The sequence below is a fragment of the Aspergillus udagawae genome (genome assembly GCF_001078395.1).
Source record: "Aspergillus udagawae IFM 46973 DNA, scaffold_1, whole genome shotgun sequence".
Lineage (NCBI taxonomy): Eukaryota > Fungi > Ascomycota > Eurotiomycetes > Eurotiales > Aspergillaceae > Aspergillus > Aspergillus udagawae.
This window is the reverse complement of record NW_025091264.1, coordinates 1,712,379-1,726,558: the sequence shown is the minus strand read 5'-3', so window position 1 is coordinate 1,726,558 and position 14,180 is coordinate 1,712,379. Positions and strand designations below refer to the sequence as shown.

Here is a 14,180-nt window from a genome sequence, read left to right as displayed (position 1 = left end):
ACCAAATATTGGGCTTAGTCCATAGACAGAGATCAAGACATACGATGCATTTCCTAGTAGTGGTACTTGTCGAATCTGATAGCTTGTCTCTTGAGGGGCTAGTTACAGAGTTACTTCGTAGGGCTATGAATATAAGCCTGTAAGGCTAAGATATTGGCCAGCTGTTCACTTGGCGTCCAATACGCAGGATCCGTAGTGTGTGATTATATCGTTCAGCCCGAGATTTGGGTGCACCGTTCTGAATTTGACTCCCCAATAGGTATTGTCAATGCCGTAACCATTGGATATTGTCCACGTATCCAAGGACTGCCAACTGAGTAAAGCAAAAGTGTCCTCTTCTAGCAATTTCGATCGATTTCTCCACATTTCCCTGGCCACTCAGCCCTGATTTCCCTTTTAGGAATCGCCTTCAATGAACGCCTCGGGATTTCACCGGCAGAATTGGGGCGGTGAAAGACCCTGCTGACTCAGTCTTCAGCCTGGGAGGCCTGCAGCAGCCAATCACAGGGCAAGAAGTAACCTTAAATGCAACACCCGCGAAAAGGCCAGCATGGCCGCTGTGTCCTCTTTGCCGCCGCCAACCCATACAAGAAGAGCAAAGCTGGCCGTAGCTTCCTGGACATTCTTCTTCCTCTTCTTTCTTCAACTCATTCCTTCGACAACTCCAGTCGCCTCTCGCTTGTTTCTCTTTTTCTCCTAACCCTTGACTGTCTTGTCATTCTTCCTTTACATTGTAAGGAAGTGTGTTTACTGGGACTTGGGGATTTTGGAGCCGTGTTTTGGGAGATAGACACGTATTCTCAACCGCCCGGATTGAGACATCCTGACGAACTGTACACTTCTCTATCAAGCCTATTGTAAAGGAGCTCCTTTTTGCACCTCACATATTCATCATGTCGCGGCTATCGAGTCGCAATGGTGCGGCCAAGCCGTTCACTGCTTGGACCACTGTCTTCTACCTCCTCCTTGTCTTCATTGCGCCCCTGGCCTTTTTCGGAACAGCACGCGCTGAGGAAGACTCAGTACAGGACAACTATGGCACTGGTACGTCTTGAATATTCTTTTTCTGAAGACTTGAAATTCTTTTGCTGATATGGTGCTGCCAATAGTCATCGGTATCGATCTCGGAACAACATACTCTTGTGTCGGTGTGATGCAGAACGGAAAGGTTGAAATTATCGCCAACGACCAAGGAAACCGTATCACTCCTTCCTATGTCGCCTTTACTGATGAAGAGCGCCTGGTTGGTGACGCCGCCAAGAACCAATACGCCGCGAACCCTACCCGGACCATCTTTGACATCAAGTGAGTTTGACCGTTGGGTTTTCGATAGCTGAAGAGTTTGTGCTAACTTCTGCCAGGCGTCTGATTGGACGCAAGTTCGATGACAGGGATGTCCAGAAGGACGCCAAGAACTTCCCCTTCAAGATTGTCAACAAGGAGGGCAAGCCTGTCGTCAAGGTCGAAGTCAACAAGACCCCCAAGATCTTCACCCCCGAGGAGGTTTCCGCCATGGTTCTTGGAAAGATGAAGGAGATCGCGGAGGGCTACCTCGGAAAGAAGGTTACCCACGCGGTTGTCACCGTTCCCGCCTACTTCAACGACGCCCAGAGACAGGCTACCAAGGACGCTGGTACCATCGCCGGCCTGAACGTTCTCCGTGTTGTCAACGAGCCCACCGCCGCCGCTATCGCCTACGGTCTGGACAAGACTGGTGATGAGCGTATGGTCATCGTGTACGATCTTGGTGGTGGTACTTTCGATGTCTCCCTTCTGTCCATCGACAACGGCGTTTTCGAGGTCTTGGCTACTGCCGGTGACACCCACCTTGGTGGTGAGGACTTTGACCACCGTGTCATGGACTACTTCGTCAAGCAATACAACAAGAAGCACAACGTTGACGTCTCCAAGGACCTCAAGGCCATGGGTAAGCTGAAGCGCGAGGTCGAGAAGGCCAAGCGTACTCTGTCTTCCCAGATGTCCACTCGCATTGAAATCGAGTCCTTCCACAACGGCGAGGACTTCTCGGAGACTCTCACTCGCGCCAAGTTCGAGGAACTCAACATGGATCTGTTCAAGAAGACCCTGAAGCCCGTCGAGCAGGTGCTCAAGGATGCCAAGGTCAAGAAGGCCGATGTCAACGACATTGTTCTGGTCGGTGGTTCCACTCGTATTCCTAAGGTCCAGGCTCTCCTCGAAGAGTTCTTTGGTGGCAAAAAGGCCTCCAAGGGTATCAACCCCGATGAGGCTGTCGCTTTCGGTGCTGCCGTTCAGGGTGGTGTCCTCTCTGGTGAGGAAGGTACCGGCGATGTCGTTCTCATGGACGTCAACCCTCTTACCCTGGGTATTGAGACCACCGGTGGTGTCATGACCAAGCTCATTCCCCGCAACACTGTTATTCCTACCCGCAAGTCTCAGATCTTCTCGACCGCCGCTGACAACCAGCCCACCGTCCTGATCCAAGTTTGTAAGTATTTGCCATTGTGCTTGATTGAAGATATGGAAATATACTGACTGATGTCTCAGATGAGGGAGAACGTTCTCTGACCAAGGACAACAACCTTCTCGGCAAGTTCGAGCTGACTGGTATCCCGCCCGCCCCTCGTGGTGTGCCTCAGATTGAGGTCTCCTTCGATCTGGATGCCAACGGTATCCTGAAGGTTAGCGCCAGCGACAAGGGTACTGGCAAGGCCGAGTCCATCACCATTACCAACGATAAGGGTCGTCTGTCCCAGGAGGAGATCGACCGCATGGTCGCCGAGGCTGAGGAATTCGCCGAGGAGGACAAGGCTATCAAGGCCAAGATTGAGGCTCGTAACACGCTGGAGAACTATGCCTTCAGCCTGAAGAACCAGGTCAACGACGAGAACGGTCTTGGTGGCCAGATCGATGAGGATGACAAGCAGACTATTTTGGATGCTGTCAAGGAGGTTACTGATTGGCTGGAGGACAACGCTGCCACTGCCACCACCGAGGACTTCGAGGAGCAGAAGGAGCAACTGTCCAATGTGGCCTACCCCATCACCAGCAAGCTGTATGGCTCTGCACCGGCGGATGAGGAGGAGGAGCCCAGCGGACATGACGAACTGTAAAATTACTTTAGAGGGATTTACGGAGTTTTGATTTGTTAATTGATTCATTATGGATTTTCCTTTGGGAATAAGCCAGAGTCGCCTCGATGTGATAAAGAGGCAAAATAAATGATACCTCATTGATATGTACTTTCTTTTTGCCTATATCATTCACGTAATATCCAAAGCGGTTGCTCAATTGAGCCCCATAAATCCTGTACTCGCTTATGTAGAATACACCAACAGCGGATGATATCCAGACAGCTCAATGACTGTTCTGGAGGATGTAATCCCGAACCACGTCGACAACGACCTGGTGATCGTGCTCTTGCTTCAACCCACTGACAACAATGACTCCAACCACACCGTCAACGCTCCTGACCCGAACAGGGAACGCACCGCCGTGGATAGCATAGTCATCCGCAGCACCCCCACTCGAGCTCTGGAGCGCGAACTTCTTCACAAACGCCTCCTCCACCTCGGACGCACTGAGCCCCGTACTCGCCAGCATCTTATTCCGCATCAACCAGCTGGACACGCCCCACCGCAGCACGGTATTCCTCTTCCGCCTCACCCAGACCTCGTTGTCGGCGACGGTGCCCGGTTCCGTTGCGCACTGGAAGATAACGTGCGGCTCGGAGCCGCCGGTTAGAGAGATTGAGATCAGGGCCGGTTTGCGCTGGTCGGCGGGGAGGGAGAGGATGCGGTCGCGGAGGGCGAGGCCGAGCGACCAGGCGGTTGTGGAGGTGAAGGAGGGGAAGATGACTGCTGAGGAGGATTCTTGAGCGGCGAGCTCGCGGATCTGGTAGTTTCTTTCTGTTAGTGTGTGTGTTCGTGCAGCATTCATGGCTGAGGATTGACAGTTGCTGGGGCTGACGTACGTCTGTGCTGGTTGGGCCGAGTGGTTTGTCCATTTTGAAGGATCTAAGTTGTGTATTGAGGAGGAAGGTGGGAAATGAGATGGAGAGAAGAGACGATGAAGAAATGAAGTGTATATATGCGGATGATCCGGTGAGTCTATGGAGTATCTACCTAGGTTTCGATTGTCGCATATGGAAGGGATCTGAAATTAGGGAAGGTCCTCCCGCGGCGGGGTCTTCCATGACGTCGACGGAAAGGAGATAGGTTGGCCGATACTTGAGTCGACATCTTCGCTTGAGAATTGAGGATATTATCTGATGAAGAGTACATGGAGATATCAGTTGGAATTTTAGTATACAGTGAATGGTAATTGCTTTAAGGTATGCTGGTAGAACCCACCAATGTCTGTCCAGCAGCATGCATGGACAGCGCACCGTCCCCTCATCTGCAGGTGCTTGACGAACTCCACTCCCACAACACTTCAAATCACCTTGATAGCAGATATAGAAGATACGTATACCTGGTCGGATGCGCCGACAACTCACCAAAAGAGCATGTGATGAGTGCATATCTCGCAAGGTGAAATGTAGCGGCTCCTTGCCTTGCGATACTTGCCTGAAGTCGTCCAAGGAGGCGGACTGCACGTACCTCAAGCCCCCGGGAAGGAGGGGACCAAAAGCCCGACGATATACCAGCAAAGGCAGGTCTGCCAGTGATGGATCGATTGGCGATGCTCCAACGGAGGAAGCTGCTGCAAGCCCCCAGTCGGTCGAGAATCGTCCGGTAAACCGTGCTGAGGTTCACGCTGATGCTGAGGGTGATAAGTCCCTGTCTGCATCAGGCTGGAGAAATGAGACATGCATTCCGAAGAGGGCACTGGTTTATATCGTGCACCTGTACCAGACTTTCTCGTACAGTGTGTGGCCGGTTGTCCACGCAGATACGCTTTTGCAACAGTTGGAGAACGGCAGCTACGATGCGCAGACACTCTGCTTAGTGTTGGCGCTGTGTGCCGCGACGATGGCACAGTTGCAGCTTGCTCCCATCGATGGCAAAGATGAGCAGACGGTAGACAGTGGCCTCCTCAAATTGGAGTGTATGCGACTTCGGGAGCGGAGTGATTACAGGGAGAACCTTGACATCAGGGGTGTGCTTGTTTCGTTCTTTCTGCATGTGTATCATGCAAAGATTAACCAGCGGAAGTCGGCTATGCTGTTTATACAGGAGGCCATCGCGAGTGCGAGATTGTTAGGGCTGGACACGAACGAACGAAATGGTGTCGTCAGGGATGGCGTTGTTGCAAACCAGGAGATTGTGTTTCTTTTGCTGTGGGTGTCTGAGAGGTAGGTCTGTAAGCATAATGAGAACTGAGCTGGTATTGATGCAGCACAGAGGATATGCCATGCATCTTGGTGTGAGACCTTCCTACAGTGATCCAGTTCAGGTTCCCGATGCAGCACAACTGGCAACGAACCCTCATGCGCGGGGGTTACTCGAGCTTTTCAATCTCTTTGTCACATTCGACAAGATCCAGGCACGACGATGCCGTAGTGGCAGTTTGGCTCAAGCTTTATCTGCAGCTAGTCTGGCTGAAACAGAAACAGCACTCTCGCTCTTAGCCTTCGACTCGGACGACCAGGCATCCACACGGCTGGCGGACTGTTACATCACCAGAGAATGGATGAGAACTATTGTCTGGCAGGAAGCACTATCTCGGCATCTGTTGTCCTCAACATCTACCACCGAGGTGATGACCTTTCGATTCCCTGTAGTTGTCGGTCGTGATCTGTTAATGTCCCTGCAAGGACTGTCTGCGACAGACTTGCTGCCTTTGGGGCGGGACCAGGTGAGTCTCATGTAGACTACTGCAAGAAATGTTGTCAAATAAGAGAATGACGTTAGTATAGCTATTGAAATGTTTTGAGGTTGCCAACTCTCTGGCAGATACCGTCATCTATACTCCCCCAACCTCGTTCTCGAACGCCCTTCAGGTCGGGCCTCAAGACTTCCTACACGCTTTGTACCAAAAGATTCTGCCATTTCTGGAGCATGATCTGATGCTGAAAACAATTCTTCGTGCGAAAACAGCCGAGGCTTTGGTGATGGCCCCTGCTCGTTTGAGTGTCGGGCTTGTTGTGAGGCTGGATGTGGAAGAAGAGATTATCTCAGAGCAAGCTGACCACTTTCATTGATCGAAGTATCATTCTTACTTAGCAGCCAACGATGAGAACGAAAGACAAAGATCACTCTGCAATCTGGAGGACGATTCGTCCTGAAATATCACCTTTCTCCATTTCCTCGTACACTTGAGGCAGATCCCTGAATGGCCGTACTCGAATTTCTGGTTTGACCATTCCCCGACGGACCAACTCAACCGCTTCCATACACTCTTTGAGCGAACCAACCAGATTGCCAGTGATCCTGAGCCCTTTGATGACAATGGTGCAGATGGGGGTCTCCAGCACAGGACGCCCTGGGGGAATGCCGACGCAGCTCAGAGTGCCACCGACGCGCAGCATGTCGCATGCATGGGCAAAAGCTTTTGCATTGCCGGCTGTCACAACTACAGCGTGTGCCCCCAGTCCAGTGATTTCGTGAACACGCTGCACACGGTCGGTAGATTTGAAGTCGATAAACTCGACAGCACCAAGTCCGAGAACAAAGTCTCGTTTATCTCCAGCGTCGACCCCGATAACCAGTGCGCCATGGGCTTTTGCGTATTGGACTGATACAGTATCAGCTGGCCGTCTTGTGGTTTGACGAGAGAACAATCTTACCCGCGAGGTGTCCGAGGCCGCCTCCTGCACCCACTACAACGAGCCAGTTTCCCGCTCTGATGTTGGCGTTGAGAACGGCCTAACATGTTAGAAGACCACGGAACGGATGAGGGCTTGCCAACCTTGTAAGCCGTCACCCCAGCGCATAAGACCGGGCCAATGACTTTCGGATCGATGTCGTCCGGCAGGATTGTCAGATAGTCCGCGTCGAGGGCAATGTACATTTGGAAGCTGCCATCCTCGTGGTGCAGATGATTGGTGCTTTTGATGCAATACTGTTCTGTCCCAGCGAGGCAGAACTCGCATCGTCTGCAGATACGACTGGCGAAACGAATGCCCACCAGGCCTCCAACTTTCAAGTCAGGTCCGCAACCAGGACCGAGTGCCACAATCCGTCCGACTCCTTCGTGACCACCAACGTGAGGACGCTTGATGTTCGTGATGGGATTTCCGTCGGCACCGGCTGCAGTTCCATTCTTGGTGTGGAGATCTGCATGCTTAGGAGAATTAACTCGAGTTGAGACTGGCGAACTCACCACTCTGACAAACACCGGTGTAGAGGACTTTTGCCAGCACCTCGTTTTGACCCGGGACAGGAACTGGATACTGATCGTCAAATTCCACCTTGCCTCCGAGTTCGGAGACAAGAGCTACAGTTTGAGTCTGTGGGATTTGCATTGTTAAGAATGTAGATACAGAGTTTGTTTGGAGCAAGCCTTCAGTCTTTCAGTCTGGATACTTTGCCTGCCTTATGAGGGTAATAAATAGCCTAGTCATATGGGACATGTAGCACAAGTCCACAACATCAAATTCATCAATCATGTATAAGCATTATAGCAATCCTGTTCACTTTGTTGGCATTGTTGCATTTTATATTTCTCCCATTGGCTCCTTGTCCTGCATTAAAGAGAATCAACGTGAAAGGAGGCCAGAGCGTGTCTTCATCACCGTCGATGGTTTGCGTAACCTCGAGACGGGCTTTGCAATTCTCCGAGTGATGACAAACATGATGTCTTCACTCTTCAGGGAGTTCAGTCTTCACCTCAGCGAGGGCGCTGTCATGTGCAGAGAATAGGGTACCCGCTATCTACTCTGTCCTCCCTGGGATTAGACCGGTATGTTATCCATTGATCAATAAGCTTGAGTCCTGACGACTTCCTGTCTCGGTTCCCCGCATTCAAACAGGCGTAATTATAGCAGGCTAATCTGCGCTAACTAGTAACATCATTAGCAGGATCTCAATGTCTCACTTCTCACTTCGCACCCCAGAGTTCCGTCTCCGCCTCCTGCACTCCACACATCGTGTCTCTATGGAGCCAGTCAATTCCAGAAATCAGTTTTCCTCCAGCCAACCTGGGCATTTCTCCGAGGTATTTCTCCGAGCATATGACATACCACAGTTTCATTGCATGGCTCTGCATCGGCCAATGATGATTGTTCATTCACTCTCCCTTCCTGGCTGAGTGCTGAAGTGACAAGAGAGATCGAGATGCTCTGCCGCTGCCGAAGATCACCCGCTTATCGACAAAACCGCTCGCTGACCTGAAGAAGCCGTTCATGCCTCCTTTCTGACTCTCTGTATGCTGCTAAACTCTAAACTCCTTCCCTCGACAAATTTCGGTACCGTTGAATTCTCGACCAGAATGACGATGGCATCTAGCTTTTTCATTTCCCTCTGTTTTGGATACAGGAATACGATTGATGGAAATTCCCAGAGTGGCTAGCTTTGGCATAGGCGTGGTTTTCTGGGCGAATCCGTACAGGGGACAACTCCGGCGGGATGAAGCTCCCTCCGCATTTTCGATACTCTTCCTCGTTGGAAGGAACACTTTCGTCTAATCATGATTCGATTGAAGCGTGACGAAGTGAGCATCGCAATGGCCAACTATAAAACCGGGGTTGCGGCAGTCTACAGGAACACTTTTGACAACTCAAACCCGTTAAGCTCGCAAATTCCTGACTGACAATGAGATTCCTTCGCCTTCTCGGCCTCGCGCATCTGGCCCTGGCCGCGAGTGTCCCTCGGGCCACCATCCCAACATACAATGCGGTGACCGTCTTCAGTCCCCCGTCTGACTACAACGTCCCGCGCGTCCTGTACGCGCGCAGCCTGGAGCTGCCCAACGGGGACCTCCTAGCCACCTGGGAGAACTACTCCAAGGAGCCCCCACAAGTGTACTTCCCCGTCTACCGGTCTCGTGACCACGGACGGACCTGGAAGGAGCTCTCGCAGGTCCACGACCAGGTGTATGGCTACGGATTGCGCTACCAGCCGGAGCTGTACAGACTTCCCGAACGCATTGGGTCGTTCCCCGCCGGGACGATCCTGATGGCGGGCAGCGCCATTCCCACTGATCTGTCGTCGACGCACATTGAGCTGTATGCGTCGCACGACTCCGGTGTGACGTGGAAGTTTGTGAGCCATATTGCTGCTGGCGGGAGGGCTGTTCCCGACAACGGGTTGACGCCTGTGTGGGAGCCTTTCCTGATGGCTCGGTAAGTCTCCGTCGGCTGATAAGTCATTCCACTTTCTAACCCGTCTGTGACAGTAATGGCAAGTTGATCTGCTACTATTCCGACCAGAGAGCCAACGCCACCCACGGCCAGAAGATGGTCCACCAGGTTACGACGGACCTCAAAAACTGGGGTCCTGTCGTTGACGATGTGTATGTCTCCCCATCACTGTGGCCGAACGAGACTGACCTGTAACAGAGCATACCCAACCTACACCGACCGTCCCGGCATGCCCGTGGTGGCCAAGCTCCCCAACGGCAAATACATCTACACCTACGAATACGGCTCCTTCTTCGGCACCAGCAGCTACTCCTTCCCCGTCTACTACCGCATCTCGTCGGACCCGGAGAACTTCGCGTCCGCTCCACACCAGCGCCTTGTCACGAACACGGGCTATGTTCCCACCTCGTCGCCTTATGTCGTCTGGACCCCGTACGGCGGCGTCAACGGAACCATCATCGTGAGCGCATATTCGTCCAGCAGCGTGTTCATCAACCAGGCGCTGGGTGAGGGCCCGTGGAGGGAGATCCCTACGTCTGAGCCGAACGCTTATACCAGGTCGATGCGGATCCTCAATGAGGACCCGAAGATGCTCTTGATCAATGGCGCTGGTGTCTTGAATGGGCAGAACAACAAGGTTACTGTGACCTTGGTGAACCTGGAAGAAGCATTGCGTTAGCACTCGGTGGAGTCTCAGCAGTGTAGGATTTGACTAGAGGTAAAGATCAAAGATTGAGCGGATGATGGGGTAAATGCAGTTTATAGACAATCAGATGAACTACGACTTATTCCTCTCATGCAACAAGTATCTGCTTGCGATGGCAGCATATCTAACTAACAGATAGTAGTAAGCTGTAACTCCTTCAACTACACCTCTGTATAGATGCTATTAAAGACACATAACAGAGCTATTAGGCCAGGCCCTAGGCAGAAGATGGGTTCCATCCGCTAGCATATAACATGCTCTATGAAATCACCACTATGACTTTTTGGCGCTGTTGTTAGTAGCAGCCTGGAATACTTCCTTACAAGGACATTTGATTTTATTCCAGATTACTGTCAATATATGACATGTGCATGTCCATGGCAGCCCGTATGAGACCTCAGTGCAGCTCGATCCTGCTGGATCCTCCGCATACTCTAATCCATATGGGCACAAACTAATCGGATACATTTGACATTGAATTTCATGCGATACACGACGCTTGAAATCCTGTTCAATAGAGAGGTATACTAGACAGAAATAACCAATTGGTACAATACAGGCAAGACCTTGTACCCCATGCCATGAGTCATATATTGATGGCTTAGAACCCACGAACTAACTCGTTAAATCAAATCATCTCACTCTCGGAGTCGGAGTAATCAGTCTGACCCTGGCCTATATAATAAGCAGCTATTACATGGCGCTAACTTTCTAGACTTAAGAGCATAGCTCCAACACATTCCCCTAGTCGCTTTCACCCCTGTCTTTCATCCCAGCACAAGGACTCATTGGATGTTAGTTTGGTAGACACAGGTCAAAGCTCAACGGCTTAGCATTATCTAGCCTTCATAAGATGTGTCCACACTATCTGCGAGCAGGGAATTCGACCGGTCCGTCCGTCCTTGCGCAAGAACCCGAAAATCGGCTTTGGGAATCACGCCGGAAGCCGAATAGAATGGCCGTGTCTTACTTTCGGATAGGGTTTACTTAGTTAAGGGTCCCTGTCGAGCATTCAAACCATCTGGAATCACCCCTACAAACAAACCACCTGGCGGTCATCCCAAGTGATTGAAATATCCTGCAGCACGATAAAAATGCCAACCGGTGTGTCGTTCAGTCCCGATCAAATGCCAGACCTCTCCGACAAGGTCATCCTAGTAACTGGCGGTTAGACCTGCATGGTAGTCCCCCGGAATGAGCGTTTCGCGTTTCCCTAACGTATCAATAGGAACAGCCGGTCTAGGGGCAGCGACGGTGCTCCATCTGGCGAAACACTCACAGCCGCCCGCACGCATCTACATCAGCGGACGGAACGCAGAGCGCGCCGACGCGCTCATCAAACAAGTAGCCGACTCCAACTCTCCGACGCTTGTCTCGTTCCTCCCCTGCAACCTGGCATCCCTCGCCTCGGTGAACGAAGCAGCGGAGACAATCCTCAGGCAGGAATCCCGGCTCGACATCCTAATGTGCAACGCAGGCATCATGGCGCAGGCGCCCGCGCTGACAGTGGACGGCTACGAGGTGCAATTCGGCACCAACCACCTGGGCCACGCACTGCTGATCCGGAGGTGCCTGCCCCTGCTACTGCGGACAGCAGAGGAACACGGCGACGCGCGCATCGTCGTCCTCACGTCGCTGGCCTTCCGGATGCACCCCAGCGCCGGGATCGTCTTCTCCGACTTGAAGACCGCCCAGCATCTCCGCGCCCTGGGCCTTGGCCCCTGGATCCGCTACGGGCAGAGCAAGCTCGCGAATGTCCTGTATGCGCGCGAGCTGGCCCGTCGGTATCCGGCCGTCACCTGCGTCTCGGTCCATCCGGGGGTGGTGAGCACGGGGATGGTCGAGAACCAGAGCTGGGGGAACCGCGCGTTTGTCTACTTGACGAACCTTGGGAAGGTGATGAAGCCTGCAGAGGGGGCGTATCACCAGCTCTGGGCGGCGACGGCGCGGAAAGAGGCGTTGGTGAACGGGCTGTGTTATGAGCCGGTCGGGATTCCATCGAAGCTTGATAGGGTTGCTGGCGACGATGCTTTGGCAGCGAGGCTGTGGGAGTGGACAGAGGAGGCGTTGGCTCATTATATGACTAGATCGTCTGGGTCGTCTGGGGTTTGTTGATCTTCTTCTTCTTAGCAGGGCGACCTACTATGCGTCAGAGTTCTTGCCATATGGTTAGTGCACGCTGTGATTCCTCAGCCCGCTGAGGAGTCATGTGAACAACAGCGCTCTTATATATTCTTTAAGACATACTATACTACCCAGGTATAATTTCGCTCTGCATTCAAGCTCAAACTATCACGTTAATCAAGTATGGTATAAAGAGTAGAAGCAAAAAAGCAGGCTAGTCAATGACACGTATACCAGGAGACCCAACCAAGCATACATCTATCTTGATGTCTTCCACCACTGACTAGAATACATGTACAGTTAACCGCATGCGGCAGTCATTTACATCAAGGACGCTCCAACATTAACCTACAGCTCTGCATAGATGACGTATTGCAATGATACTGGACTATTTAGATGCGGACTGCGTCCCTCCTCTCATAAGTTCTAAACTTAATCATTCTTCTGATCTGCACAAGCGACAAATACGCAAGAAGAAAATAATGCCTAAGCAACTGGTGGGATATCCTATTTATTGTTTGATTTGTAATTTACTAATAAATACAAGACATTCGATGTCCGCTACGACAATGAGCTTGCTCATCAATATTATGGGGATGGGGAAAAGTTAGCTAAACTGTACACCTTCCCACATCCCCCCCCATCAGATCATCATACCTAATAATTAAATGCAGGGTCCGCAATATATATAACGACAAAGGTCTCACCATTCCAGATGAATTTGACAGCACATCGAGCTATCCACCTATACACTTTATGCAGTGCGTATACTACTGAAAGATAGTAGCTAAATGCTAATGAAAGCAGGGTGTCTGCCCCAGATGGGACTGATGTTGGGGATTTAAAGAATGTGCCAATCCCTGACGGCCTGAGTATCGAGATAATAGACTTCACAAGCGATGAGTGAGCCAGTGTAATGTCTTTTGACAGGTTGACAAGATGTGTTTATCTAATAGGGAGGTGCATACGTGGCTTGCAGGTTTACATTAATTTACCATGTTTGATCTTCAGTCAGAATTACCTTTCAAGTCATTTTCTCCCATATAGATCGCCTTTTAAAAGATTTCAGGAAGGTGGTCACATTGTGCCTCGAGCATGAGGAGTGATGCTTGGCGGCCTTTCAATTCCCTTCACCCAAGTCGATATTTGGCATTCAACAATCCCGAGCCCAATCCTTAGGTGAGCAGGTAAGACATTCTGACATTAAGATGTGAAAGATCGCTCCTTGGACTGTGTCTACTCAGCGAAGTCCCGGAAGCTTGAGTGGTCTTGCAATGGTCCCATCTTCGCCGTCACATAACCCGTTACGTACCGTGCCAAGTTACGTGCAGCCTCCGACTCCGTGCAGCCTCCGACTCTTGCTCAGAGATGAAACGGAACATCGGCGCCAACTCATTAATAAGGGTGGCAGTCAAAGGGGACGTTTCCAGAGTGTTCTGAAATTTCTGGAAGGAAAGCAACTTCAAGGGTCCCCATTTGTATTTAGCTGCATGAATGTAGATCCAAGAGTGGATGAAGAGTGTAGGTAAGATGTTTCAGTTGAGAAACATCTTGAGTATGGATATTTATATTCGTAACAAGGGAAGAGCCCTCCGCATGCTCTGGAAGTCATTATATAGAAGCAGCAGCTTATCCTTTACATATGTCAAAATGCCACAGATAAACCAGAGGATGCACTTGTTGATCATGCTCTATAATTGTAATGAATTATTGCCGGCTGCATTGTATTGGCATCCTCCCCGGGTTCGCCTGAGCGTATCATTTGCGGGGTACAACGAAGATCATCAAGATTCATCCGCGTGTCGTCTCGAGGTCAAAGAACGCTTACTAACTGGCGAAGACCTGCATGCTCAAAAGGAATCTATGATGACGACTCCATCTTTTACAGCTACGATGCATTGACCCGTCACGTCATCGCGACCATGATTTGCCCATCATCAACCAACCAACCGACTCAATCTTAATATCAGTCACCAATCACTTTCTTCCTCACACTAGCTAGAGCTACGGATAATTCTACAAAGGATATCATACATCACGAGTCAGTCAATAAGCATAGCCGAGCGGGTCGGGACTCGGCTCCAAGCAAGCTTGCTGACTCGCAACGCGATAGACAAAGAAATCAGC

General features: G+C 51.1%; 6 protein-coding genes across 6 annotated transcripts; 4 read left to right on the top strand and 2 right to left on the bottom strand.

Annotated features, from left to right (window-relative positions):
* Positions 1–893: 893 nt before the first annotated feature.
* On the top strand, positions 894–3,092 carry bipA (Hsp70 family ATPase KAR2; the record flags this gene model as incomplete). Its single annotated transcript, XM_043286084.1, has 4 exons — positions 894–1,044; positions 1,110–1,305; positions 1,362–2,467; positions 2,527–3,092. 4 exons carry the CDS (start codon positions 894–896, stop codon positions 3,090–3,092), a joined length of 2,019 nt encoding a protein of 672 aa, XP_043142019.1.
* A 244-nt stretch (positions 3,093–3,336) lies between these two features.
* Positions 3,337–3,918, bottom strand: Aud_000574 (DUF967 domain protein; the record flags this gene model as incomplete). Its single annotated transcript, XM_043286083.1, has 1 exon — positions 3,337–3,918. The coding sequence occupies one exon, from the start codon at positions 3,916–3,918 to the stop codon at positions 3,337–3,339; it is 582 nt and encodes a 193-aa protein (XP_043142018.1).
* A 542-nt stretch (positions 3,919–4,460) lies between these two features.
* On the top strand, positions 4,461–6,124 carry Aud_000573 (putative C6 transcription factor; the record flags this gene model as incomplete). The annotated part of the gene is made up of 3 exons (XM_043286082.1): positions 4,461–5,275; positions 5,325–5,778; positions 5,858–6,124. 3 exons carry the CDS (start codon positions 4,461–4,463, stop codon positions 6,122–6,124), a joined length of 1,536 nt encoding a protein of 511 aa, XP_043142017.1.
* A 51-nt stretch (positions 6,125–6,175) lies between these two features.
* On the bottom strand, positions 6,176–7,387 carry Aud_000572 (zinc-dependent alcohol dehydrogenase; the record flags this gene model as incomplete). Its single annotated transcript, XM_043286081.1, has 4 exons — positions 6,176–6,657; positions 6,710–6,788; positions 6,847–7,199; positions 7,246–7,387. 4 exons carry the CDS (start codon positions 7,385–7,387, stop codon positions 6,176–6,178), a joined length of 1,056 nt encoding a protein of 351 aa, XP_043142016.1.
* A 1,288-nt stretch (positions 7,388–8,675) lies between these two features.
* Positions 8,676–9,902, top strand: Aud_000571 (sialidase family protein; the record flags this gene model as incomplete). Its single annotated transcript, XM_043286080.1, has 3 exons — positions 8,676–9,205; positions 9,259–9,375; positions 9,422–9,902. The coding sequence occupies 3 exons, from the start codon at positions 8,676–8,678 to the stop codon at positions 9,900–9,902; spliced, it is 1,128 nt and encodes a 375-aa protein (XP_043142015.1).
* A 1,121-nt stretch (positions 9,903–11,023) lies between these two features.
* On the top strand, positions 11,024–12,044 carry Aud_000570 (oxidoreductase, short-chain dehydrogenase/reductase family; the record flags this gene model as incomplete). The annotated part of the gene is made up of 2 exons (XM_043286079.1): positions 11,024–11,096; positions 11,158–12,044. 2 exons carry the CDS (start codon positions 11,024–11,026, stop codon positions 12,042–12,044), a joined length of 960 nt encoding a protein of 319 aa, XP_043142014.1.
* Between the last annotated feature and the right edge of the window lie 2,136 nt (positions 12,045–14,180).